Raw genomic sequence first — 26,153 nt, forward strand, 5'->3', positions numbered from 1 at the left:
GCCGCCACCCGGAGGAGAAAGGGGACGCGGGGAACGGGGTGAGAGACGGCACTGGGGACCAGCGTACCCATCCCGCCAGAGCCGCTTCGATTTTTGCCTGCTCAGGCGATGCTGGCGGTCGCCTGCGGGGGGTCCTTCCCGGCCCATATCCCGGAAGGCGGGGGGGTGGTTCTCCCTTTTGCCGCCATCTTGGTTCGCGGCCGTGGGGGTGAGCCGGGGAGCGGCGGTGCGGCGGGAAGGGAGGGGAGCTGCCCCCTGCTCTGGGGCTATCGGCGGGCGCGGGGCTCCCGCGGCGTTGCGGCTGGCCCCGTGTAGAGCGGGTAGAGGGCGGGATGGAGCTGATACGCGGCGGATGGTCCCGGCCGCAGGTTGAGGCCCGCAGTTGAAGGCGCTGGGGCGCCTGTAGCGTCCCTTTCAGTGGGGGAGTGGAGGGGTCCCCTTCCCTGCCCGTGAGGCGGAGCCCGTTGTAGGGAAGCTGGCGGCCCCTCTACCCTCGTCGCCGTGCAGTGGGTGGCCCTCGGCCGGCATGATGTTCTGGTCCCCGGGCCGGCCCTGCGGCGTCTCCCGCTCGCTGGGCTGGACAGAGCTGCGGGCCTGGGAGGCTCATGGCTTGTGTGTCGTTTCTAGGCCTGCTGGGACCTGGGCTTCAGGAGGACACCATGACCGGGAGGTGAGTGGCCTGTCCTGCTGAGATGGGTCTCGGCTCGTTGTTACAGTGTAGTTCTGACAGATCTTCTTGCAAACTGAGCATTTCTGAGAGAGTTTTGTTAAAGCTGGGGGCAATGATCCGTTTTCCTGTAGCTGCTCTCATTTTCCAGGGCAGCTCCTTTGCCCAGTATCCTGCTGGGCCCTCTGCTAAGCGCCCACAGTTGTGTCTTTATCTTCTGAGCCTCTGCCTTAAACTGGTTATAGCTGTTTATATGGTGTGCCACAATTTTCCCAGTCTGTCGAGAGATGCGGGATATTTATGGTGTTTTTGTTAGCACAGTGTTTGTGAACCTTCAGTGTACAGTAGAAGCTTTGACATACTGCTTCCTTGAGTAAGGTAGCTGCTATGCCATTGAGTTTTCCTATGGGTATAGGGGTGTTGTGGCTTAACCCCAGCCAGCAGCTCAGCCCCACGCAGCCCTTCACTCACTCCTCCCCCAGTGGGGTGGAGGAGAGAATCGGAAGGGTAAAAGTGAGAAAATTCGTGGGTTGATATAAAGACAGTTTAATAGGTAAAGCAGAAGTCACGCACCCAAACAAAGCAAGGAATTAATTCATTACTTCATTTAGTCTATGACTTTGGGCTCCATCTGTTATGATGGTCACTTAGGACAGGAAGGTGATTTGTTGCGTGGAGTTACTGGGCACCAAAGCCAGCTTAGCTCAGGTGACTGCTACTCGTAAGGCTTGTCCTCCATTGATTCAGGTGGTTCCTGCTATAGTAATTCGCATAACACAAAACTCAAATCATAGATTACAACAATTTAAAGGTATTTTCATTCCAATCTCCACCCCGATCCCTTTGGGCGAGGTTATAGGGCTTAACATTGCTTTACCTGTGTAGTACAAACAAATCTTTGTCATGAAGAATTGTTGAGGAGTTTGTGTAATGTCACTTGTCCAGTGTGTGTGGGGGCTGTCTCTGACTGTACCCATAGACCATAGTTAATTCCTTTGAGGCTACAAATTAACAGCAGTTAGTTAATATCTTCTCCTATAGCATTTACTGCACCACAGGAGACACAATTTTTGTGGCGTATAGAAAAAAGTGGTATTTCCTCATCACTGAGTATGTGTAGATATTTGAAAACATAATGCCTACTAATGTTGAAGAACTTCAGTTTTTGTATGAAGCCTGTAGTGTCAGGAGTTCGTAACGAAGAAGGACACAAAGTTCTCATAATATTTCATGTCCCAGTTACTGAGCTTTCCTCTGTTGACTGAATGTAAGGATTTGCAGTAATTAGTAAAGGGAAGAGCAGTGGGGGTTTTCCTCAGCTAAATTTCTGTTGGTGTAGAAATGGTTTCTACTGAAACAGCAAGTTAGTTGTTTTTATGTTGATACTTTGGAGTGAATTACAATTTGTAAATGTTTTCAATGTCTTCAGGCTGTGGTGCAAGGCCATTTTTGCTGGCTACAAACGTGGTCTCCGAAACCAGCGGGAGCACACTGCCCTTCTGAAAATTGAAGGTGTTTATGCCCGTCAGGAGACAGATTTCTACTTGGGCAAGAGGTGTGCCTATGTATACAAAGCGAAAAAGTAAGTCACTTTTTATTGTTATCCTAAATTAGCCAACTCGTATGTCAGCTTTTACAAATGGCAGGATGTGAGCAGTCTGTTACTGAGCTTTTGTTAGAATAGAAATAAATTTGGCTCAATTTATCAATAGAATGTCCATGGGATACTGTGTAGACCAGTTTCCTGGGTTGGTTTCATTTTTAAAGTCCTTCGTTATTTTTGCTTTAATTGGCCTATGTGTTTTTAATTCAGGTCATGAAATAATGTGAAATAATTATTCGCTGTTATAAATGATATGTTAAAGAGCAAATGGTGTGAGGAGTTTTGCCTGAGACTGACAAAAGTTGTACGCAGCTTTGTAGAGTAAACTGAAGTGAGGTGAATTTGTGTCGAGTACTATGAGCTATTGAGTTACTTTAACAGCGGAATTATTTTGTGAAGCCTGGAGGAATTTGTCTCCTGGCTTTTGCGTGGCCAGTTGGAGCACTGTTCTGCTGTACTGGCATTGCTGGAGGCCTTAAAAACAGTTACTTACTACCTTCCGCTTACTTTTTCTTTATGTGTAGTTGTTAGAGTTCTGATAAGGGAGTTCAGAATTGCCTTGAGTAAAATTGATCAGACTGTTAACTTGACCACCATCATTTCCAGGATGGCACATGGCTTTTCTTCTAAAGAAGTTTTTTGCAGTCTTATACTAGTGGTTGAAATTGATGAGGTTTTTTTTAAGTTTTGTGACTTGTTAATAGTTCTCCAGTGGAGCTTCTGAAAAATTCCAAGCTACAATACTTACCTTATTTGGAAGGTACAGTGAAAATCCCAGCTCTTAGCAAATTTCACAGGTAAAAAACGTGGAATATGGTCCAACTAAAGATGGCTGTGGAATAAAGTTATGGAAGCGCCTTAGAGACTGTTGTCTGCCCCATCACTGCTCAGCCCCGAACAGAGCTGTGACCGGCATGCTCAGCAGTTCTTTCTCTCTATTTCCTCAGCAACACTGTAACCCCCGGTGGCAAGCCCAACAGGACACGAGTGATCTGGGGGAAGGTAACCCGCGCCCATGGGAACAGCGGCATGGTTCGTGCCAAGTTCCGCTCCAACCTTCCTGCCAAGGCCATTGGACACAGAATCCGGGTGGTGAGTGGATTTATTTTAGCAACAAGATATTATTGACAATTTTTGGGGTGTATTTTAATCCCACATAGTACGAGGGAAAACAAACTATGGTTGATAAGTGCTTCTTTTGGAGCTAGGAGAGGTTTATTGCTGGCTGCTTGTGCTGCGGGGCTTGGTCTCATTGTCGAGGGTTTGTACGTTTGCTCAGGTTGTCTGGAAAGGCTCTTTGAGTCCCAGGACTCTTCCTCAGCTCCCTTCTAAAGCTGGCTTGATTTCTTTTCCCCAGATCTTGTACATGTATTTTTGTACCCTTCTACTCCAGTTCCTACCTGTTGAGAGATTGGTTTTTTTTTCTCCTACTTCCGTAGTGTTTTAACTGAGGGCTGTGTTGTCCTGACCTGTCCCCTAGAACCTGAGTTAGCCACAAGCCTTCAATGAGACTGTCCTTTTAGGTTCATCACCCAGAGCTTTGATGTGATATCTTGCTAGTGATGTTGCTACACTTTTTCACTCTTGCATCTCTTCTGTGTAAATGGAGGGGGGGGTTTGCTTTTATAGTAGTTGAAGAGATTGATGATCTAGCTTGTAACTGCAAACCTCGTGTTTTCAATAGTACAGTCCAGTAACAGGATTTCTAACATGATTCTATTCTTGTCTTTTACAGATGCTGTATCCATCTAGGATCTAAATTTTTATTTGAAATAAAATGGAGAATCTGTTTAATTTTTGTACATTTCTATTTTTATCCCTTCCACCTATTTTGAGGGACTTCATTCTTTTCCAGTAGCGTACCAGAGTTCACAGCACAGGGATGGAGCAGTGACTCTAAGCTAGATGATGAAATGGAGATTTGACCCCTGCTTGGCAAGGCGTTAGTAGAGCAAACTACATTCTAGAGACAGATAACTGGCAGCCTTCACTGCGACCTGTCTGTGCCTCCCATCACGGAATCTGAATGGTTTGAGGAGCTAAACAATGTTTACAACCTCATAAACTGTGCACACAAGCTTTATATAGAGCATGAGAAATACTTCTTTGCCTACCTGCTAGAGGGAAACTTCTTATTCCTGTTTGTCTTGTACTCAGCGATGACTGCTGTTGAGACAAAACTGTATAATGGGACACTAAATCCTCGCAGGTGCTAGCTCACATCTAAAAATAGTGGTTCTACTAGAACCACGAAGAATAAGACTGTAGTACCTGGGCAGCGTGTGTGCCTGTAGCCTCTGCTCTATGTAACTAACTCAGACGTGTTTTCATCACACACAACTGTGGTGCTTGAGCGTTAATACTGGTTTCTTGGCCAGCCTTGTCACAGTGTGTAATGTGGGTTGGTGGGGATCTTCTTTATATCAGTAGTGTATCACTTGGGTGAGTTCTTTAAGGTTTATTGAACAAGAAGGTGGTGGAAAATGAATGTAAAGATTCTTAAAAGTGCAAGTCTCAGAGTTTCTTAGTACATCACTTGAAAATTCTGAGTAATTTTAAGGGAGGTTTCAGGCAGGTGCAGGTTGGCATGGTTACTGCTGATGTCACAGTCCCAAAATGACCTGTCAATACCCTGAGTGGGTGATGCTGCTGATTCCGTGTAGTTGTTCAGTCATTTGGGAAGTGTCCCCAGTGAGTGAGACAGGTGAGTGGTGATCCTGACCTTCCCTTGCTCCCCTCTCCCTGCCCAGCCCTGCTATGAGCATGTGGTAGGGACCTCTCTGAACTGGGGGCTTTGCTCCTGCCCTGCGGTGGGCTGGTATTTCATCACTAATCCTCTTCCTTCTGAAAGAGGTGGAGCAGTCGTGTATTCAGAGTACATTACTGGGTAAATTAAGACCCTTTGGTAATTCAAACAAAAATTGGACTTGTCTACTCACCTCTGGTATATGAGTTACTTGTCTGGACTGAACTAAACCTGCTGCTGCTGTCTCCAACAGCGGGAGAGCACTGGCAGTGGAAAGCTGCTGGTTTTTAACGTGTGGAGAGAAGCTGCAGCTTATGGGACACTGGGTCGGGTCAAGCAGGGCTTTAGTCTTCTGCAAATATGGGCAGGTTGTACACAGGATTGAAAGAAGGATGAGGTGGAATACAAATAAAATTTCCAGTTTTAGGCATTACCAGAGGAAGGGGGAAATGTAGTGGGCAAATTGGATTTTAACAGCAGGTTGGTAGGATTGTGGTACCTGTCCCATCGTTGGATTCTGCTGCTGAGTTAATAAGCACTCTTGAGTTTGAGGCATGATGCCCAAAAATACGTGATGATCCTTCTCTCATCTTTTTCTACTGTACCAGACTGCTGAGGTACAAAGCCTGCTCCTGGGAAGCCTAACATCGAATAGCATATGGCTACAATTTTTGAATTTTTGTGTCAAAACTCTGCTATTCCCTTTCACATTCATTTGGTCCCACCAAAACCAGTGTGTTTGCTTTGTACGTGATGGCATAGCCTGTTAGAAGGCCTGTGCCATGCAAGTGCCTTTGCTACTGCAAACCCCTTCCACTCCTTTCCCCATCAATGCAGTAAAACGACTCGTGCAGGAGGAAGCTATGGCATCAGAGGAGCCTGCTGTCTGCTCCTTCGTGGACCAAACCACCTGGGAGCTCCTCAACCTCCTGCACATGGTGCAGAGGCAGAATGGACAGGTGCTGGTGATGGAGGTGGATGATGACAATGTGAGAACTCCCTCGGTGCTGGTGGATTTTGCCCAGGACCTGTGTGGCACAGCTGACATCAGGGCTAAACTACAGCAGGCAGAGAGGATGGAAGAGGAGGAGGAGGAAGAGGTTCAGCCACATCTGGTTTTTATGCTGTGGAAAGCCACTGTGTTGAAGCAGCTCATGCAGTGGGATCACCTGGATGAGGCTCTCTGGAATGTGAGGAACCTCCTCCCCTGCCTGCCGTATGTGCTGGTGCTTGTGATGATCCACCCAGACCCCCAGGAGCAGCTGGATGAGGCAGTGGGAGCGCTCAGGAGAATGCAGTGTCTGCTGGATGGGGCCTGGCAACTCGTGGTGGAGGCAGCAGTCTACAGCCCTGGTCAGCCTGGTGGTATCCTGGATGCAAAGAGAGCTGCGTGTAGAGCACTGAGAGAAGTCTTGAACTGCCATGAAGGTATCCTGGGACATAGCAAAATGTAGGGGCAAGGGAGAAAGAGATAGGGTTTTTGGAAAGAGAAACGTGCTCAGAGTGGGTCATGGAAGGGTCAGAGATGGTACAGACCAAAGACCTGGCTTGGTGGCCGGGTTCAGATACAGGAGGGAAAATAAGCTGGACTTTGCAGGCAATGTGAGCTGGAAATGAGAATGAGGGCTTAAGTGCTGGGATGGGGGTGGACAATGCAGTCTGAGCCAACTGTGTGCCCTCTTCCAAGTCAGACGATGGTGGCTTCTTGCCCCAGAACACATGTTGCTATGGAGATGCTACACAGTGTAAGAGCTGCAGTCCTGACTTCACCACTGGGGCGTTTCATGATTATATTAGCAGCTCACCATCTCACTGACCCTGCATTCTTCATTGGAGGGGTGTGCCAACTCTTTTGGGTGGGCCATCAGCCAAAGCTTTGACCAGGGTGATACCTGCTGTTCTTCTCTCGTGTCTGTTTCCTCCTCTAGAAGTCGACTCTCAGGGTCCATTTATTGTTTCGCTCCCAGAGTTCAGCTACCGCTGTGCTCTGCCTGAACATATGCGGCACAAGGTATCGAAGACAGCTGGAGAATGAATTCCCTTGGGCAGCAGCATCTGGCAGGTTGGTTTTAGCGCTGTTCACTTTGATGTCCCTTTGTAGAAACGCTATCCTCCTGGTGCTTTGCTTGTCTGCCCAGTCCTTCTGCACCAACATGATTCAGTATGTGGCTGCTGCCAGAAGGGGACGCTGCTCCTTCAGCATCACACTGTCCTTGCTACAAAGCTCAGATTTCTTCGCTACGTTGCCTGAACAATCTATCCCAGGAAACTTCTGTCAAAAATCACTGCGTTTCTGCTTTGCATGAAATGCCTTGCTTGAATATCAAAATGTCCCTGAGAAACCTGCTGGGCTGTCCCCAAGAAACCAGCTGTCAACAGAGAGGGAGTGAGAGCAGGCCAGCTGTGCCTGGATTTTAGACTGTCCCAAAACTGACAAAGTGAAAGAAACCCAGAGGTAAGACCTAAGACCGCTTTTTCCCAGGAGAGCCTGAACGCAGGAGTCTTTGGTAGTTCTCATCAGCACAAAGTTCCTGAAATTCCCCAGGGTTCTTTGTAGTCACAGGATGGTGGGAAAGCAAAGTTTGCTGCCCCCTCTTGCTTATCAGACAAGATGCTGCAAACAAGATGAAGGTCTGTCTCCCGTTGCACTGCTATTTGCCATTAGTGCGTTGGCCTTTCCCAAGACACTGTCCTCACACCAGAATAGTTGAAGGGTCCAGAATGAGCTGTCTAAATGTCTTACGCTGATCCATGGGATCCTTCCCACCTACCCTGATGGAAGGAGCTGTGGATGGTTTATGTGCATGGTATGCTCTGCAACTCTCTGTCTCACAGGCAGCCCCTGCAGGCATGCCCGCCAGCTCAGTGCGGTGCGTCTGGGCATGCGACACCTTGCTATCATTCGTGCTGCGTTTTCATGCTTGCTGCCTGAGCTGCCCCCAAATGTCCTGTCCCTTCAGTACGATGGGTGAAAGAAGCTTGCTGTATCTTGAGCCAAACTCCACTGAGGTCTGTAGATCAAGGTCTGGGTGCTGGTGTATGGAGGTGTCAGTACAGCTCTAGGACTGAGAGCGGTGGGGGCTGAACCCACAGTGTGTATAGGGCTGAGAATCAGCTGGAGCGAGGACGGTCCTCATCTGTGCCCGAGTGCAGACTGACACTGCTGAGCCCTTCCGTAACAGGAAATCAATCAGCATCCTCTTCAAACTAGAGGCACTGCAAGTAAGGCAGTACATTTGTGTTCACTCTTCCTCACTCCTGGGTGAAAAAGAAAAAATCTATGCAGATGAAAACCCAACATTTAGCCAACTGTCCATTAAAGGGGCTATTGCAATGACTGACCTATATAGAAGTGGGTACCAGTAGATATCCAGCAGGCTGAATTACTGGGATGGGTTATTTTGGATGGGAGGAACTGTGGGAGCACTAAATTATTTTTGTTTCTAAGGCCAATGGCCAATACAATAGCTGAACTCATTTCCCATCCTCTCTGGGCATGGCAAAGCACCATGATTAGCTGTTTTACTATTGTGAGTTTATATGTATTTCTTCTCTGTGATTTTTTTTTTTACAGATCTTGTGTCCACCTAAGATCTTATCTATCACCAAAAGAAGTATTAAAAGAAGTATTTATTTCATTTCCCTGTGTGTTTGTGTGTAGTTATAAGCTTTAAAATTATACATCAAAGACTATGAAACTCCTGCTGAAGGTGCAGGTTTGTGCAATACAGTAGGGAAGGAGTGGGATTTGAGGGTGTTACAGAGCCTCTGAACCAACGTTTCTCAGGGAAAGGATCCTCCAGGGTTGGTGTGGTTTTGTCTGGTTTGGGTTTTTGGGGTGGTTTTTTTTGGGGGGAGGGGAGAGGGTGAGAACGGATGATATCCAAATATGGGTTCTTTCCACATCCTGGAGGACAGTGTGGCTTTACCAAGAAGCACAACCTTGCTGTAGGTGTTTGGGTGGTGCTGGTGCTTGGCAACTCTTGGATGGGGTGCTGGTTCTGCGAAAAAACCTTGCTTTTAAAGGTCAGAGGGAAATAACCTTGTCCAGTTGTCCGAACGTAATTGTAACACAACTTGATGGCTGTGTTGTGCAAGAGACTTTTCATGAGCAACTGGGCATCTTAAGATAAATTCCCGCTTTCCTTAAAGAGAACGCTTATTTTTTTGGGTCAAGCTAATGCAGAAATAGTTCCTTTGAGTCAATGCAAGATGTGTACAGTTCAGGCTGTCTGTGAGTGCAGAGTAATGCAGGGTTGGCAAGTTTTTATGTGATGGCTCTGCTCCCAGGCTAGCAGGAGCACTGTGATCCACCAAAGCAGGAACAAACTCTCCAGCCAGCTCAGCTCAAGCCCCAAAACGGGACGCATCAGCAAGCATTAGGATTACTGCTGCACGGCCCAGAAGTCTGCCAATGGCAACAGGTCTCTTCCTGAGACAGAAGAGAACAACCTGCTCTGCTCAGCTGGCATCACATGCTGTGAGAGCAGCAGGGAGCAGCTGCTCCAGTGGGCTCCTGGCATATGAGCATCTGAGTACGACCTCTTGAAGATGATCGAGACAACATCTGAGCCAAGCTTTGCCATCCAGAACAAGCTTTGCCCATTTCTGAAAAACCCCGCTCCTCACTGATCTGGCACATCATGCCTAGGTGCCAGGACAAAGTCCAATTGCCCTTTGGTGCAATCCCGTAGCGTGCCAGGAGGGCACCTTGCCAGCTGGTCACCTGTGGCCTCTTTCAGGGCTCAACAGTGACAAACCAGGCAGCTCCAAACCCACCTGCTCTGCCCATCGGAGCAACTCCTGGAAAGCTGATGGATCTGCCCTTTGCTTTTGTCTGAGAAGCTGGGGGTTTGGCCTGTGCCAAGAAGGGGTTTTGTGGGAAGGAGGCAGGAGGATGTGAGGGAGGCAGAAGGGGCTGCGTTTGCCTGCAGAGGTCCCCAACCACCGGTGTCCAGCTCGGTGGGGTCTGGGGTAACTTTTAAGAGGTTCTGCAAAGGGTAAGATGACAAAAAGCTGGGCTGCTGTGTTGAAGGCAAGTGTGTGCTGGGAAGAAATGGAGTCTGGTGGCTGTGAACAGCTAGTCCTGGGTCCTGTTGTCAAACCAAAGGCAAGGGTCCAGCTGAGGCTCTGGCAGGACAGCAGGAAAAAGGCCAGAAGAGGCAGCTTGGTCCTTGGGTTTGATTTCATGTCTATCACCAGCCACATTTTGAACATCTTTCCAGTGGAGGAGCAAAGACTGGAGCAGGCTTGAGGGGCAGCCTCCATCGCTTTCCAAGGAGACAGGCAGAGACATCCCTCCTACCGTGTGATCAGGACTGCCCCGACACCCTGGGCTCCTCGCACATGGCCCTGCGCCTGGTCCCCAACCTCCTCTTCAGCAATACCTTTCTATGTCCCTCTGCCATCCAGAAAGGGATGGTGACTCAAGGAAGCAGAAGGAAGCTTAGGGCAACTGCAGAGATGGGCAGGACAATGCATGACTTTCAAAGAGAACGGGATCTTGGAGAAGAGAGGCAGGGAAAGGTTTGGGGTTCCCCATCAGGAAGCCAGGCTGTGTGCAGAGTGTCTGAGCCACGGGGCAGACGGGGAGTTCCCAGCTATATTTGCTTACGGGGCGTAACCTCTGCTGAGCGGAGCTCAGAGGGATGTGATGACTTGGATGGATCCAGGCCAGGGCTGAGTCGGCGCAGGCTGCCAGGGGAGCAAAACTGGGGTTGCCTCCAGTCCCTGGAGGTGGCTAGGTCTGGGGTGTGGGGACCTGGGACAGAACAAAGTGACCATCCAGTTCGGATTCAGTTGAGAGTGAACTTGTTGCAGGAAGGATCCACGTCTGGTTTGATAAAGTTCAAGGTTCAGTGGGTGGAAAGTGGGGAGGGGTCTGGGTTCAGGTGCTAGAAAGGTTGAGGAGAGTTTTGGGAAATGTCAGTGGAGGAGCTGGGAAGAGCCATGGAGGAGTGAACAGGAGACAGGGGCTAGAAGGGGCTCAATGCAACTGTGTGGTTCAGGGCAAGGGGTATTTTCTTCACTTGAAGTTGCCCCCTCTGCTACTTCTTTGAGGCACCTGAGAAGATCTCTGTGGATGAAGAGCTCAGTGAGCGCTGGTGCCCCCACAGCAATGCTCTCGGTGGTAGCTGATAGCACTGCACAAGCACAGCAGATGCTCTCCGGCATCTCGTACTGATGGTGTTTTTCCAAAGCGGTAAGTGGAAGCAGCTTTAGAGAACAGGTCTGTGAAAGAGCGCCTGTGCAAAGGTTCCCTAAAGCTTAGCTTGTCAGCAGCCAGATCCTGCTCCTAGCTGGCTCAGAGGCTTTTTCCAGTGCCCCCATGAGCACTGAGACTGCCAAGAGGAAGAGTTTAAGGAGCTGGGCTGGGTCACTGGACATGGGAGCTCAGAGCCTGCTGCTCCCACAGATTGCCTCCTGGTTGTTTAGCCTCTTTGCACTCCTGTCATCAAAATTGACATGAGAATTCTTTTTCCCCATTCTCTTTCTACTCTCATCAGGAGAGAGGTTAATCTTGGTAAATGCATCTCTTAAGATGCCTAATCCAATGGACCTTTGATTTTGTTTAGACTTCAAGGTGCTACTAATACACATGATAAATTTATTTCTCTGAACGAAGTGTCTTCTCTTCCTCCTTTGAAGTCCAAAATGAGCAGATGTTATGTTTGCTCTCAGCAGCCGTGGGCATGTGTAAGAGATGTGATTACCCTCATTTAGGGCTATCTGTAGAGATTTTCTACAAACGTGAGTGTCAGGTGGAGGTTTGAAGGAGTGTCAGGACTTGTAAATACATCTGTGTTTTTGTTCAGATGCCTGCCAGAGCTCTGAAGTCGCTTTGTTGGGGACTACAAATACTGCTGAGCTCATGACTGCCTCTGAACCCTTTGAGCTGTACCTCTTTAACGCAAAGGAAGATAAAGTTGTATTTGCTATTAGATCTTACCTCTGTTAATGAATAAAGAAATGTAAACAAGGTTGGTTGGGTATTGTGAGTGACATTCGCCTTTCCAACCAGCCTCTGCTGGCAATGGTACATGTGTACCCAAAATTGACTAGAGAATTGCAGTGGCCATGAAGAAACGCTCTATCCAGTCCCAAATATTAGTTTTTAGAGGCTGTGCTGGCAGCTTAAACATCGGGGCCACTGCAGAGAAATAGCAAGTGGGTTTCCTTCTGAGCTGAGTTAGGAAGATCATTTCAATTTTTTCTGTATCTTCTTTGCAGGAATCATCATCATAAATTTGGGCAATCCCCTGCTTGACAGCCTGCTTCCCGAGGCACTCGGGGGTCTCTGCCTGAGCCACTGGCACAGCCCTGCTTGAAAAGAGCCCTGCGAGACCCATGCTGTAATCAGACAGGGTATAACTGGCACCAGCACGCCACAGCCTGTGCTGGCAGCTCATGTGGAGTTTAGCATGCTGTGTGGCAGTTTACAGGGAGCATCCTGCCTCCTTAGAGCCAGCTTCAAGAGATCCGGGCTTCCCCAGTCAAAGTGGCCAAAGCAAGTGTCTATCTCTGGCTTGTTCCTTGCCAGGAGCAGCCAAAGCTGATGGTTCCTCTTCCCAGAGACCTTCCGCTTATGAACAAATATGTGTACTTGAAATTTTGTAGCTGGGGAAAGCATGAGCAGAGAAAGCCTGAGTGGGGATCAGCACTCACTCCTCCTGCTGCCGCTGGCCCAGCTCATGGTGCTGGTTACACCCAGGGCTTTTCTCCACAGGACCATGAGTAGGATTCTGAATAGGTGAGAAAAAAATCCTTGTAAAAACAAAATGTGGGCAACACTAAGGCTAATCTTGGCTGTTGAATTATGTCTGACTTTGTAGCCCTGCTATATTGACAGCTGCTCTCAGGGCATGGAAGCACAGGCTCTTCCAACAATAGACCCTGATCTTTGGAAGAGGAGCCTAATCCTTCTGTTTTATCTCCCCCCAGTTTGCTTATCAGCATTTGTCAATGAGTAAATTACTTTTTCCAGGACCCAGGGCAGAAAGTCTCTTTGAAACCCTCGTCTGGGCTGTCCAGCCCCCACGATGCTGGCATGGGGCAGTGTTTGCTAAGCCTGTCACAGCTGGGACAAATGTTTTCCTGGCTTCAAATCGGTGGCACACAGTGACGTTCCTGAGCTGCCACACCTCTGTCGTGCCTGGGGACCAGCCTGTGGCACATCCTTTCCCAGTGGTGGCTGCTGACCTGCCGGGCTCTGGGGATGGGTGGCTGAGAGGACAGACAGGCAGAGAGCAGGCACGCTGGCCCAGCTGCTTTTGTGGCACAAGAGTGTACCCCAAATCACATGTTGGGAATCACTGATCCAGAGCAGGCGTGTGGATTTCAGCTCCCAGCGTTCTTGGAGCCTTCCTCCACCCACCTCGCAGAGATGGTTTGGCTCTGATCGTCCTCGGAGGGCGACTGGCCAAGGTGACTCCAGCCGTTTGCACCTTTGACCTGTTTATCCTCTCCCAGGTTCTTGTGATAAGACATGACCTGTTTAGAGGAGCCTGTTCTGATGTGGAACAGGGGAAATATTTACCATGTGCTGTGGATCGGGGAGCTTCCTGGTTCGTCTGCCAGGCACACTGACACCAAGCAACTGCCAGGGCCAGGTACAGCGGCTGCCACTACGTGGCTTTCATTCACCGTCAACCGGCAGAGCCAGCTTGTGGGATATGGGCCTTTTCCTGCGCTGGGGCTGTGTCATGCGTGCCAGCACCTAAGCCCTGATTATAGCTCTGGACTTATCCATGCAAACGTTTTGTGCTTTGACAGGACATGTGTGTGTCACTGCGGAGCACTGCTGATGCTGGTGGGGCTGTGACTACAGGCTGTGTGGAAGGGTACGGATGTGGTGTTTGCGGAGGGGGAGCCAAAGGGGACTGGCTTGGGAAGGGACTTGGAGTTGCAGTGTGTGGGGTGGGGGCTGCAGTTTGGCTTTGCAGCATTTCTGCAGCTTTGCACTTGTGCACGAATTGGTCTTTGAGGAGGTGATTGTTTCTCAAAAGGTGGCATTAATGTGGTTGTAGCCTGGCCAGGGTGTGCGGAAGCATTGTGCCTCCTACTGCACATGATGCCTGCAGAGGCCACTCCATCACTGCCCTAGGGTATGGTGTGTTGAACCTTTGGGGTATGTGATACTCTTGAGGGGTGTAACCAGCTGCTCCTCTATCAAGGTCTTGCACATGTCCCACCTTGCAGTCAGCACAGCCTTCGCTCATCCCTCTCAGTTTCCTAGCCCCCCCACAGTGTGTGTTTTTTACCGGAATTTTATCACCTCCCCAATGGTAACAGGACCAGCCTCGCAAGAGGCCTGTGCAAGGACTCCGGGCCTGGTTGCACGGCAGATCTGGGGGCCCCAGGTCCCTCCAGCACCCTCTGTGCTGTGCCCACCTGACAGCAGGCAGGGGCTGTGCGCCGGAGGGAGCTGGGGGGGTGCCGGAGGTGCCGCAGGCTGCCTTGCCATGGGGCGGGGGGTGGGTGTCCTTGGCACACCCGCCGCTGCATCAGGGCCGGCACACGGGGTGGTGCTTGGCGCGGGGGGGGGCGGTGCTGGAGCTGATGCCCGCGTACGGGGCCGGGGATGATGTAGGGTGCGAGGGACCGGTGCGCGGGGGCGGGCGGCAGGGCCGGTGGGCGGTGCGGCGCCGGGGGCGGTGCGCGGTGCCGGGCAGCGTGCGCGGCGGCAGCGGGGGATGGCGACGGCGGAGCTGGAGGAGCTGCGGGCGCTGGTGGAAGGGGCGGGCGGGCGGCGGGCCGTGCTGCTGGTGGCCGAGGTGACGGAGGGGGCCCCGGCGGCGGCCACGCTGGCCGCCTTCGCCCGCGACCTCCTGGGCGATGAGGCACCGCCGGGGCCGGGGCCGGGATGCCGGTCCCAGCGGCGGGCTGGCGGCGGGCGGCGGGCGCTGGGAGCGCGGCTGCTGCTGGTGCTGTGCCGCGGCGGGGCTGCGCGGAGCCGCGGGGCCCGGGCCCGCTTGCGGGAGGTGGTGCGGGACGTGCGCGGCCGCCTGCCCCCGGCGCCGCCGCCCGCCGTCGTCGGCGTCCTCCTGCCCGGCGGGGACGGGGAGGACGCGGCGGTGCTGGACGCCACGCTGCGGCGGCACTTCCCGGCGCCGGGCACGGTGCAGGCGGCCCGGTACAGCCCCGGCAGCCCCGCCGCCCTGCGCGACTGCCGCGCCGCCGCCTGCCGCGCTCTCCGGGCCGCCCTGCAGCACCCCGCAGGTACCGGGGGGGGGACCGGCCGCTCCCTCTCTCCCTCCCTCCCTCGGGGGCCGTGGGCTTTTACGATGGGACTTGCTCCGTTTTCCTGTGGGATCTTCCCCTCCTCGGTGGGATCTACCCCATCCTAATGGGATCTGACCACTCCTGATGGGATCTTCCCCCCACCCCGATGGGATCCGGCTTTCCCCAGTGGGATCTCTTTCATGCTGGTGGGATCAGAGCTTTCCCAATGGGATCTGCCTCTTTCTGGTGGGGTTCCCAGTCCTGACAGCTGGGGAGGACAAACTTCCCAGCGGGCTGGGAAGCACTAGAGCAGCTCTTGGATAGCAGACGTGTGGTGGGTGACAGCTGTGATGCGGTGGCCATCCATGCTTATGGATGTGTGTTCTTGGGGATGCAGGATTGGGGTGTGGCCCTTGCTGTAGGGTGCAGGCAGGACCTGACCTTCCTGCAGGAGGAAGGTGCTTGTGTTGGCTTTGCATAATGAATAAGAACAACAGCAAGTGGGTGCTTGGGTTTAAAACCACACAGTTGTTGGTGTCCAGTTCAAGCAACGTGAGGATGGCTGGATGAAAGCTGGGTGTCAAACAGGCCTTGAGGAACAGCACTTGCCCCGGGGCGAAAGGCGAGTCATATTTGTGTGCAAACGCAGGGTGATGGGCGACTGGGCAGGCTCTGCCCTCACAGCAGCCACACAAAACAGCCTGGGCTCATTTTAATCTTTGGCACTGCTTGACGTGGGCTGTTTCCCTTTCCTCCTCCTTTCTTTCATTTTTCCCCACTTTTCCCTTGCTCCTCATCGTTTCCAGGGGCCCTGGTGTTCCACTGTCTTCCTGCCTTTATCCCAAGGGATCCTGGCACTTGCCTGCAGCACCACATTGACAGGATCCTCTGGGATCCCTGGGACGTGGGGATGGTCGGCTGCAGCTCAGGTGCTTCTTCCATCAGCTCAGTCCAGAATCCTGGATCTGAATGTTGAGGAGCTTTGAGATGGCCGGGACTCACTGTGAGGGTGCAGGGCTGTTTTCTGCCAACTCTTTGTACTGAGGCACGCACAATCCCCTTTCCAGCTTCTCTCCTTTTGCATGCTTTTGTATTCCTCACATTTTTTGTGCTGCAAGAATTTCTGGTGTGCTCTCAGGTGTTAGTGAACCCTCCAGTTCTGATTGCAGCAGCCTGGTGGGACAGCAGCTGCAGAGGCAGAAAAACATCCCTGCATACATGACCTTTTCCTACCTCTGCACTTTGCTGGCGCTTGGCTCAGTACAGATATTTTTGTGGCTAGCTGTGGCTTTGTCCTTCATGCAGACATGGAAGCAGCGTAGCAGCCAGCAGGGGAAGAAGAGGAGCAGAAGGAGCCAGAGCAGGTGTTGCAGCATGTTTGTGTGTGCTTTATAAGCGTGGTGGGTAGGAGGACTTGGCATGTTGCTTTAATTCACCTCTGATGTGCTGCCTGGTTGCTCTTAGTCATGTAAGTGTCCCAGGATCTGCATGTGTAATGAGGATGCTCATCGGCTGCAGGGTTCAACCTTAGACATGGGCAGCTTCTTTCCATGCCCCAGTGACCGCTGCCTTCCGAAATCTCCATGTGGCCAGAGGGATCCCAAGCGTAGCCATGCCTCCAGAGAGCTGGGGACCTGGCAGTGCCAGGCACCAGCTTCATTGCAGCCTGGTCTCCTTTGCCCCGTGGCTTTCCCCACAAGCAAAGCACAAGGGGAATAATATCTAATGTAATGTGAGGGAGGACTGTGGGAAGGATGGGCGGGGAGCTGCGGAGCACCCTGCAAAGCGGGTTCTAGGGATGCTACTGTAAAGATATCCTCGCTCAGGGTTGAGCTTGTCTTGTTTCCCCTCTTGACTTTGAAAGGGGCTTGTGCTAAACTGGCAAAAGATGCTCTTGCATCTGGATAAGGATGCTGGGAGGTGTACAGAGTGTAAGGCTCTGTATACGTGTGCTTGTGCCCTTTTTATTTCAGCCCAGCCTCAAAGCCTCTTCCACACACATGGCTGCTCAGCTCTGCCCGTGACAGTTGCTCTGGAGTTGCAGCCCCCTCATGCTGGGAAGGTTGTGGACACTGCTATTCACGTGGTGGAGCTGGGACAGGAATCACAGTGGGGTTCCTGCATCTTTCGGGTCTAAGCGGAAATGTACTGGGCTGCTCTCCTGTCATGTCTCAGTGGTGTCCAGAGTCCCCAGGCACTGTGAGAAAGGGATGTGTTTACGGCTGGAGATTTTGGTCTGTTGACTGGCAGGAAACTGCCACTGTGAACCCTTTAGTGTCGCAACAGTTTGATAAGCTGAAGGACACTGAAGTGGTTTATCATTTGTTATCAGATTAGGAGGTGAAAGGCTGGATGATATTTCAATGGAGATGCTGAACTGCCGCTGTTGGAAACCATATAAAATATGCTGGTGTAGTGCTTTACAAGCTGCTGTAGTGTTTCACTATAATGATTTGAAAGCCTGTAGTAACTTGCTGTGACCTTTGTTGTCCTCCAGAATAAATACTATACATCGATGGAGGCCACATAGTCTCTGCATTTTGCAAGCGGTTACAGCTTTTTTTAGTTTCAATGTGCTGCAAGTCTGCGTGTCCAGCGGGTCTCCCTAGGAGGGAGGAATTGCTTGATAAAGCGGGGAGCAGTAAATAGGTTGATGTGGCAGAAGCTGTGTGATAATACAAAAGAAAAACTTCCTTCTGCAGGAATGCCCTAACCGCGTCAGTCCCCAGCCTTGCCACGTGTGCCGACTGAGCTCCTGCCAGGTTTCTTGCTCGCTCTGGGCTGCCGCATCCAGGATGGTTTTGGCAGCAAGGTGGCAAAGTAGAAACTGACACTGGGGACAAATTTCCAGGGTAGCAGAAAGGTTTCAGCCTGAAATAAGGATTGCCAGGAGCTGCTCTGTGCTTTCCAGGGGTGGGCTCTATGGAGCGGACCCGGTTTTGCTGCGAGGAGTTGGGCTCGTGGAGGGGAGATGTTGCGAGTCAGCAGGGGGGAGCTGGGGGAACAGCAGGGCTGACCCGCTGCCAGTCTGAACTCATCTTCTCTGGTTTATCCAGAAGAGGGGAAAGACAGCGAGAGGTGGAGGCTCCCATCCTTCCTGCAGTGCATTCCTTGGAGCTGGAGGAGCCAGAGAAATGGTCACGAAGCAAAAGCTGCAAACAATGTTCATGAAGGTATGCCCAGCTCCCTCCCCTGTACTCCTGCTGTGACTGTCAGAGGTTCCTCACTGACTCCCTGGTGCCCAAACCCCTTGCTGGTGGCCTCCTTAAGCTGTATCCAGCTCTGCAGCTGCTGTCTCTTCCCTGGCTGTGGTTTGGCCAGAACCTGAAGACAACCAACACACATCTGGCTGCAGTGTGGCCATCTCCCTGTTTTCTGACCTTTTGCTTGTCTAAATAAAACCACGCTGGGTCCAGTGCCCAACTACACCCCTGGGAGCACTGCTGAACTCAGTTGCATTTTGCTGGAATTTCTGGCAGCAGAACTACTGTCTGTCTAAACAATGAATTGGAAGCATCGCTGCTGATCTTACGTGATGTTTTCTGCAAACACAGCTGGAAGGAGTGTTCCCAAACCACTTGCATTTGGGGCTGGTGGGCAGGAGGAAGAGGGCTGTCAGCTTTGGGCTCCCTGATTCTAAAGGAAGTTGTTCAGGTAATGAATAGCCTGGTGTTCAGCTTTTGCTGTACCGTTGGCACTCCTGCTTGCCTTTCCCAGCAGGGATTTTTTGCAGAAGTGCCCCCATGCAGGAGGCTACAAGGTGCGTGGTGTGGAGATCCAGACTACTCTATGGAGCACGTAGAGGAGGGGAAGCTCCTTCACTGGGAATGGAATGGAATATTTTCATTTAGAAGGGACCTACAATGATCATCTAGTCCCAACTGTCTGACCACTTCAGGACTCACTGAAAATTAAAGCATGTTATTAAGGGCATTGTCCAAATGCCTCTTAAACACGTAAATGCTTAAAAAGCATAATGGTCAGAGAAAAGAATGGATGTGCCCGATTTGTGCAGCTTTGAGACATGTCCTCTAGGGTCAGAAAATTTAAGCGCCTGATCTTGCTGTCAGTGCCAGGCAGGTGATGCCTCATGGCCACAGAGCTTGTTCTGAGATTGCTGAGACTGCAGGAGGCCAGGGAGCTGGGCCCCCTGCTCCTTTGCTCACAGAGCTCCCCTGTTTGTTGAAGCAATGTTGAGTTTGTAAAACAAAATGAAAATGAGTTATGAAAAAAATCAGCTGTGCTTAGGTTGTGAGTATATATCAGTTGCTTCCCCCATGCTTTCTTTTCATCTTAAATTGCATTTTGCATGAAGAAAGTTTCCCATTCAGATCTCCCTTGACCTCTCTCTGCTCTTTGCAGATGACCTGCAGGACCCTGAGGAAGAAGTGGCTCTGACCAGCCTGTCCCCCAACGGAAACTACGAAGAAGCTGCTGGAGGCACAGGCACCTAGAGCTGCTGGATGCACAGTCCACGTCCCAGATCTGCCCGGTGGATTTGGAGCACTGGGAGGAGGAGCTGGTACATGCCCACGCACCCTCTCCTCCGAGGACCCACCGCTCCAGGGAGAAGCTGCTCAGCTTAACTTGCCAGGGTCTTCTGTAGCTGCCAACAGCCTGAGGTCCGTGCCAGAGAGCCATCCCCTGCTGCGCTCTGCTACCCAGGGGTGCCTGGAGCTGCCGATGGACACTGCGCTTCTGAGAAGCCCTTTGGGGATGTGTCTCATGTCCTGGGCAAAATGATGTGGGGACTTTGGGTGTGAAATGCAGCCACCTGCTTGAAGAAAGAGGAATGCTTTCTAATTCTGAGCAAAGTTCCCTGCTGAGATTGCCAGGGCTGGCCTCCCTGGCAAACAGATTCTGCTGCCTTGTTTTCCTGCTTTATTGATGCTTTGAAGTTCCCGCCCTCTCTCTGATCAGGCAAAAAAAAGACAAATAACGTGGTGGCATGGAGACTGCAGTGAGACTACATATGAGGTCTTGGATCTTCCAGCTACTGAAAAGGCTTGAATGTAACTGTGTAATGTGAAGAATTCAAAACCAGCCCACTGTGGGTAGACAGAATAATGCAAAGATACCGATAGTAATGGCAGCTGGAGCAGAGAGCGGTTTGGGAGCAGGATCTATCCCTCTGGCTCGTCCTGTTGCTCACAGACTAATGGATGGCCTGGGTTGGAGGGGGTGGCAGAGGGACACTATGGTGTGGCTGATGCTAGACGGGGTTATGGGAGAGGCCCATCTTACCTGGGACATCTCCACAGCCATGTGCTGGCAGGTCTTGGAGGTGGCCCACAGCATTCCTCTCAACAAGATGTGGCTGCTTCATAAATAAATATAAAAATATACAAATAGTCTAAGTAGTTCCAGAGGGCTGCCTGTAGCCTGTGGGGCAACACAATTAATTACAAATCCTTGGTTTATGAGGAATATTATTATGGTAGGAATACCTTTTTTATTTTTACTTTAATGCAGCATAAACCAGGTCTTGTTTTACTTTTAGCACAAGCTGGGTTTTGTCTGGGACTAGCTGTCCTCTTGGAGTTTCAGGCCAGAGACTTCAGCCCATCATGTCCTACCTACCTCTTCTCTGGGTTAGCTGCTGAATTATGGCAGTACATCCTCCGTGCATGTCCTTTCTCTCGCTCCTTTTTTCTCAGTGGCAGCTGAAGTGTCTGTGTCCTGCCAGCTCCAGCCAGTACTCTCTCCCAGCAGTGTGCCTTCAGCATCTCTCTAGCTCTTACCTGAAGTAGGGGATGGGTTTTTACCCAGCTCTGCTCACCATCATCAACATTTTTCAACAAATCATTTTTCTGTGCCTCAGTTTCCCCAACAGCAGGATGGGTACAGCAACACCTACCTACCTCACTGGAGTAATGATGGTAACACTGCAGCAGAGCTTAGCAGCTCTTGGGTTTAGAGTCGATCCCTTTTGTGATGGTGCTTTCCCCTTTTGGCTGGGAGAGAGTGGCTGAGGCTGTCTGGGGCGTGCTGCAGGGTCGAGTGGGAGAGACAGAGAGCGTTTCCAGGTGTGCTCAGCAAGTCTCTGTGTTATCACACGTTGCTCGTTTGAATGTGTTGGGATAGTTAGGCTTGGTCTACATAGGAAAGCTTTGCCTGAAACGCAGCCTTAAAGTGCTGTAGCTGCTCCATAAGAAGGCGGGAGGGAGGGGATAGGTGGATGCCAAGTCCCTGTGAGCAGCATTTGGGGAAGCGCATGTCACATCTCTTCACAGCAGAAACACTTTCCTGTGTGGGTGTGGGCTGGGGAGAGTGAACCTAGGAGGCAGCTGACACTGGCGGAGCATGTTGCTCTTCAGAGAGGGCACTGAAGCTGCTCTCCTTCCAGCGTGGTCTGCTGTGCGGTGGAGTCCCTCTGCTCGTCTTCGCAGCAGAGCCCAGGTCTCTGGGCAGTGACATACTTTCCCGATAAAGCCCTTGGTTAGGTGGGCTTGGTTAGGACTTGATAGTATGATCAGGTGAATCTTTATTTTCTTGCAGTATTTGGCCTTTGCTGCCTAGAATTTACCAACAAAGAGGTGGCCCAAGAGTACAGATTTGCAGTTAAACCTTAGCGCTACAAATCCAATGGATTTATTTACTGGTAATTTTTAAGTAAACCATGCAAGTTTCCCTTGCAGTGAGACTTTCGTGGAAGCGGATGAACTGCCTGTGGTTTAGGAGGTGTAGGTGGGAATACATTTGACCAAAAGTATTCTTTTCCTTTGAGGAATAAAAGTGACTTGAATTCTTTTTATCTCTTTTTTTTTTTTTCACTAGCTGGGCATGCGGAGGCGCAGCAGATAGTTTTACACGCTTAATTGCTTTAATAATTTAAGGGCACTGTTATCTTTATTCTTGTAAAGAATAAAGACATTTAATTTCTGAACTGGAAAGCACTTCAGTTTGGTTTTTGTTTGCCATGGTGTTATCCTTAAGGTAGCATTATGCGTGCTTTAACTGATATTTCTCTTGATTTAAAGAAAAGGTCTGTTGGGAGGGAATGGGAGTGACCCCAGTATATAGTATCCAGACGATCAGCAGAATTGGTCTGTGTGCAGCTTGGGCTGCTCACCTGTGGGCAGTGGGAAGGCTGGAGATCTGTTGTCTGAGAAGTGGGCTGAGCGTCATGGATAGGGCTCTGATAACTTTTTTTAATAACGCTCACTGAGGCCATTAGGCTTCCTTGAGGAATTCAAGCCCTTCAAAAAGTATCTTTTTCTTACTTGGAGGAAACAGGTAGAAACCAATGCCACCGAAGTCTGGGCTCGTTGTGCAGCACCATTGCCATTGAGCTAGATTTTCCTTGGTACAAATCCACCAGCCTGAATTTCCCATCTGGAACCAAAGCAGGAGCCCAGATGACTCTGTGTTGCTCCACAACTGGGGCACCTTCAGGTATGCACGTGTGGGGGAGCTGGACACTGCCCTGTGCCGCAAAGCTAGATGGGGAAAAGGATTTGTTGAGGGGCTGTCACGTGCACCTGTGCCTGTGCTTCCCTTTTTAAGGGAGAAATGGGTTTGGGTGAGGGATTTCCCACAAGGTATGTGTAGAGGAGTCGGGGCCCAGAGGTGGCCTGGAAGAGGCGGTAAATCCATGGGGTAAAATCCCTGATCCCTGCAATGTCGTGGGACACGCCTGTGCCCACTGCAGGCGGCCTGTCCTGGCAGGGGGGAGCTGCCACCTGTGCTGTGCAGCCAGGGGCGAGGGAGCAGCCTTTGAGCGGGTATTTACGGAGCTGCAGGGCCAAGGGCTGAAGGATCCCCACGGGTGATCACCGTGGGGATCCCTCAGCCCTTGGCCCTGCAGCCTCCTTTACCACCCCTAGGCAGCAAAGTGCGGGCAGCAAAGGGTTGCCCACCATGCCAGGCCAAGCATGAGGTGGCTGACCTGCGGGCCCGGTGCGGGGTGCAAGACCTTAGTGGGGTGGGGTGGGGCGGGGGAGCCCGTGGGGTCCGGCGTGGGGGTGATGAGGCGTGGGGGTGACCGGCCAGAGCGGGCGGTGATGCCTGCGGAGTCTGTGAGGGGGGACGGGAAAGCGCGAGGCCCCAGGAAGCAGGGCTGTTCCGGTCGCGCCTGCCTGTTTCTCTGCTGCTCTGCGCAGGCGATCGCCAGGAGCACCTTCCCCGGGAGCAGCGGAGTCCTGCCGGAAGGGGCCCTTCGCAGCACTTCCGGGCCGGGCGGCGGCAGAGAGGCAGCGGCGCGGACCCCGGGCAGCGGCACCACCGCACCTGGGCCGGAGCGGGCCGGACCGGACCGGACCCCACCTCCCTCCGCGGGCCGGGCGGGCGGCACCATGATCACCTCGGCCGGTGAGGGAGCGGCGCGGGGTAGAGCTGCCTGCCGGGGTTTCGCTGAGTCAGGGCCGTGACTGGGCACCGCTGCAGGCCGCGGGGGCGCCGGCCGCGGCGCTCCGTGGGGCTGTGTATCACGGGGACCTTCCCCCCGCTCCGGTCACCCCTGACCGGTAGCCGCCGTGCGCCCCGGCGGGAGCGGGAGGCTATCCCGGTGCCCGGAGCTCGCCACAACCGGCACTTTAAGCCTGACCCGCGGGGGGCCTGCCCCGTGCCCGGTGCCCGCCCATGCCCTGAGGCGGCCTCCCGCGCGCCCCCGGGTGCTGCGGCGGCCAGAGCGGGGCCGGCTTTCCGGCGGGCTCGGTGCGGACAAGCGGGAGGCAGAGGTGGCTTCCTGCCTGCCCGTCCCGGCGCCGCGTCCCCCTCCTGCCGGTACTTTATGAGGGGCCTCGGGTGGCTTTGCGAGCCCCCTGGCAAACACCGAGGTGCTCCTGAGCCGCAGTTGCGACCGGAAGGTCTTTACTTGCTTAAAGTGAATAACGCGTAGAGGAGATGTAAAACTGGTGGGGTCTGTAGGAGGTGCGGCAGGGAGGGGGGAGGGGTTGGCTCGAACTTTAGAGGGGGGCTCAGAAACGCAAATGCCTTGCAGAGAAAAAGGCTAAGGAAGTATGTCAGGAATTAAGTGTTAAACACTTTCTGGATCTATTGAGAATTTCATAGTATTAGGAAATACAAGTATTTTCGGAAGTACTCCGGACAGAAGTTAATATGTGACAGATTATGGCTTTGTGAGAGAAACGGTGCAGTGGGTAATAGTCTGCAAGGAGCTTTCTCTTTCCGAACCCTTTGCATTATGTTTAAGTCTTAGTTGAGAAGTAGGAATTAATTAGGGTGGAAATGGTATGTTGAAGAGGAGTGAGAGTACTTTCTCCTGATAGATCAGGTAAATACAGGAGCTTATTTGAAAAAAAAAAAAAAAATTGTGCATTTGGACGAGAGTTGCAGAAAACAGCTGGAAGGAGCGCTGTGGGGTGGGCTACTGAACCTGCCTTCCCCAAGAGCCACATCAGTACTCCTTCAATTATTGCTGATAGACATTTGTCTAACCTGGGTTTAAAAATCTCTGATAATGGAGGTTCTACAACCTTGTTAGACAAAGTGAGTAACTGTCTTCCTGTCAGAAAACTTTTCTTACCATCAAACCTCAATCTTTGAAGCTCCAAATAAAGCTTGGTCCTACCACTCCTGTTCATATCTGACACAGAGATCAAATTATTCCCTTTCTGCTGTCAGCAGCCTTACACATGTATGAACTCTGTACTCTTCTCAGATTTCTATAGACTAACCAGACCTCCAGTCAACCTTTGTAAGTCCCGATTGCTAGACCTCTTTGTTCTTATTGCTCCGCTCTGAACACCCCAATTGACTCGTAACTCCTAAAACATGGTGCCCAGCACTGGATACAGTGGTCTGGCTCAGGCGTGTCGGTGCCAAGCAGAAGGAAGGATTGCCTCATACATCTACCAAGAAATGCTCTCACACATCTCAGTGTGAAGTTTGGGTTCTCTGCCTCCCACTGCAGCCATACGATATTGATTGTGTTTCATCCCAATCCACTGTACTATTCCTTTCTATATTTGTACATTTACATTTTGATCTGTGTACTCTTCTTTTAGAATTTTATCTTCCTCTTCCCCCCCAAGTTGGTCAAGATCTTCTGAAAGCCCTGTTCAGCCCTCCAGTAGGCTTGCTGGCCTTTCCAATTTGATGTCTTATTTAGATTTAGAAAGGTTATCAATCTATGCAACAGCTGAAAGATTAAAAGGCAGTGAATTGTGTTGGACTTTGCACAGATCCTCTTCCAGCCCTTTCAGTTGCGTACTTGGAGTCTGACAATGAACCATCTATAACCGTTCTTCAGATCGAGCTCCCCAGATAACTGTGAACCTCTCTTTCAGTTATGTCAGTTAAACCATGTTTCTGTAACTGTTGGTACAAATGTTCAGGACAGTGTCAGCAGTCTTGCTAAAGCTGTGAGATGTGACATCTTCTCTTAGCCATGAGGCCTTTTTCTTGGCATGAAGAAAGTTTGGATGTTTTGACATGATCTTCTTTATGCCCCTTGGGGGAAGTGGAAGTGACTTGCTAGAAAGCAAACCAGTGATGGAGCTAGAAGTAAACCTCAGATTCTCTGGGTTCCCGTCTAATAGGTTTTCCTATAAGAAGGATGATCTTTTGTAAACTACCTTTCCAGTGATAAATTCTGAATTATTTTATGTTCATGTTTAATACAACCTTGGATCTGATCTTTGAATTTTAATACTGAAGATTTTAAAACAGCATTCCAGAGATAGTCGTCTTTCCTGTTCTGTTGGTTTTGAACTAAATAACGTTTGCTTTTGAAACACAGAGTGTCCCAAACTGACCATGATCTTGTTTTGCAGCTGGAATTATCTCTCTTCTGGATGAAGAAGAGCCACAGCTTAAGGTAAGCTCTTACATCTGGGAGAAAATAACAGCAAATGCATTATGTTGAGAGCTTAAAATCAGAAATGAGTGGATGTTCATATTTAATGGTTGGACAGCAACAGGTGGGCACCAAATCATATCTAGCCTCAAAGCTG

General features: G+C 51.2%; 4 protein-coding genes across 6 annotated transcripts in view; all 4 read left to right on the forward strand.

Annotated features, from left to right (window-relative positions):
* Positions 1 to 97: 97 nt before the first annotated feature.
* Positions 98 to 4,064, forward strand: RPL35A (ribosomal protein L35a). Its single transcript, XM_075761368.1, has 5 exons — positions 98 to 208; positions 628 to 670; positions 2,097 to 2,249; positions 3,218 to 3,362; positions 4,006 to 4,064. Exons 1-5 carry the CDS (start codon positions 109 to 111, stop codon positions 4,027 to 4,029), a joined length of 465 nt encoding a protein of 154 aa, XP_075617483.1. The 5' UTR covers positions 98 to 108; the 3' UTR covers positions 4,030 to 4,064.
* A 627-nt stretch (positions 4,065 to 4,691) lies between these two features.
* LOC142602936 (uncharacterized) lies at positions 4,692 to 8,815 on the forward strand. Of its 2 annotated transcripts, XM_075761307.1 has the most exons (3): positions 4,692 to 6,444; positions 6,945 to 7,078; positions 8,591 to 8,815. In XM_075761307.1, the coding sequence occupies exons 1-2, from the start codon at positions 5,799 to 5,801 to the stop codon at positions 7,049 to 7,051; spliced, it is 753 nt and encodes a 250-aa protein (XP_075617422.1). In that variant the 5' UTR covers positions 4,692 to 5,798; the 3' UTR covers positions 7,052 to 7,078; positions 8,591 to 8,815. The 2 variants fall into 2 exon arrangements, with proteins under 2 accessions (XP_075617422.1, XP_075617421.1); XM_075761306.1 differs by having other exon boundaries at positions 6,945 to 8,815.
* Positions 8,816 to 14,688: 5,873 nt separating this feature from the next.
* C9H2orf72 (chromosome 9 C2orf72 homolog) lies at positions 14,689 to 22,141 on the forward strand. The gene is made up of 3 exons (XM_075761308.1): positions 14,689 to 15,234; positions 18,294 to 18,410; positions 19,600 to 22,141. The coding sequence occupies exons 1-3, from the start codon at positions 14,709 to 14,711 to the stop codon at positions 19,689 to 19,691; spliced, it is 735 nt and encodes a 244-aa protein (XP_075617423.1). The 5' UTR covers positions 14,689 to 14,708; the 3' UTR covers positions 19,692 to 22,141.
* A 1,218-nt stretch (positions 22,142 to 23,359) lies between these two features.
* The window catches only part of PSMD1 (proteasome 26S subunit, non-ATPase 1), a 76,727-nt gene continuing 73,933 nt past the window's right edge, over positions 23,360 to 26,153 (forward strand). For both annotated transcript variants that reach the window (XM_075761310.1, XM_075761309.1), the window contains exons 1-2: positions 23,360 to 23,547; positions 25,974 to 26,017. In XM_075761310.1, the coding sequence (XP_075617425.1) occupies positions 23,532 to 23,547; positions 25,974 to 26,017 (60 nt within the window). In that variant the 5' untranslated portion in view covers positions 23,360 to 23,531. The remainder of the gene's footprint in view (positions 23,548 to 25,973; positions 26,018 to 26,153) is intronic.

The sequence above is a fragment of the Balearica regulorum genome, chromosome 9 (genome assembly GCF_011004875.1).
Source record: "Balearica regulorum gibbericeps isolate bBalReg1 chromosome 9, bBalReg1.pri, whole genome shotgun sequence".
In the NCBI taxonomy this organism is placed as follows: Eukaryota; Metazoa; Chordata; class Aves; order Gruiformes; family Gruidae; genus Balearica; species Balearica regulorum.

What these genes read in the sequence shown, in the direction of transcription:
- RPL35A (XM_075761368.1), top strand. Translation starts at nt 109, where the DNA reads ATGCTGGCGGTCGCCTGCGGGGGGTCCTTCCCGGCCCATATCCCGGAA. An exon ending in CTTGGTTCGCGGCCGTGGGG is followed by an intron (nt 209 to 627) that starts GTGAGCCGGGGA and finishes TGTCGTTTCTAG; the next exon opens with GCCTGCTGGGACCTGGGCTT. An exon ending in TATGTATACAAAGCGAAAAA is followed by an intron (nt 2,250 to 3,217) that starts GTAAGTCACTTT and finishes CTATTTCCTCAG; the next exon opens with CAACACTGTAACCCCCGGTG.
- C9H2orf72 (XM_075761308.1), top strand. Translation starts at nt 14,709, where the DNA reads ATGGCGACGGCGGAGCTGGAGGAGCTGCGGGCGCTGGTGGAAGGGGCG. An exon ending in CGCCCTGCAGCACCCCGCAG is followed by an intron (nt 15,235 to 18,293) that starts GTACCGGGGGGG and finishes TGGTTTATCCAG; the next exon opens with AAGAGGGGAAAGACAGCGAG. An exon ending in TGCAAACAATGTTCATGAAG is followed by an intron (nt 18,411 to 19,599) that starts GTATGCCCAGCT and finishes TGCTCTTTGCAG; the next exon opens with ATGACCTGCAGGACCCTGAG.
- LOC142602936 (XM_075761306.1), top strand. Translation starts at nt 5,799, where the DNA reads ATGCAAGTGCCTTTGCTACTGCAAACCCCTTCCACTCCTTTCCCCATC. An exon ending in AGTCTTGAACTGCCATGAAG is followed by an intron (nt 6,445 to 6,944) that starts GTATCCTGGGAC and finishes TTCCTCCTCTAG; the next exon opens with AAGTCGACTCTCAGGGTCCA.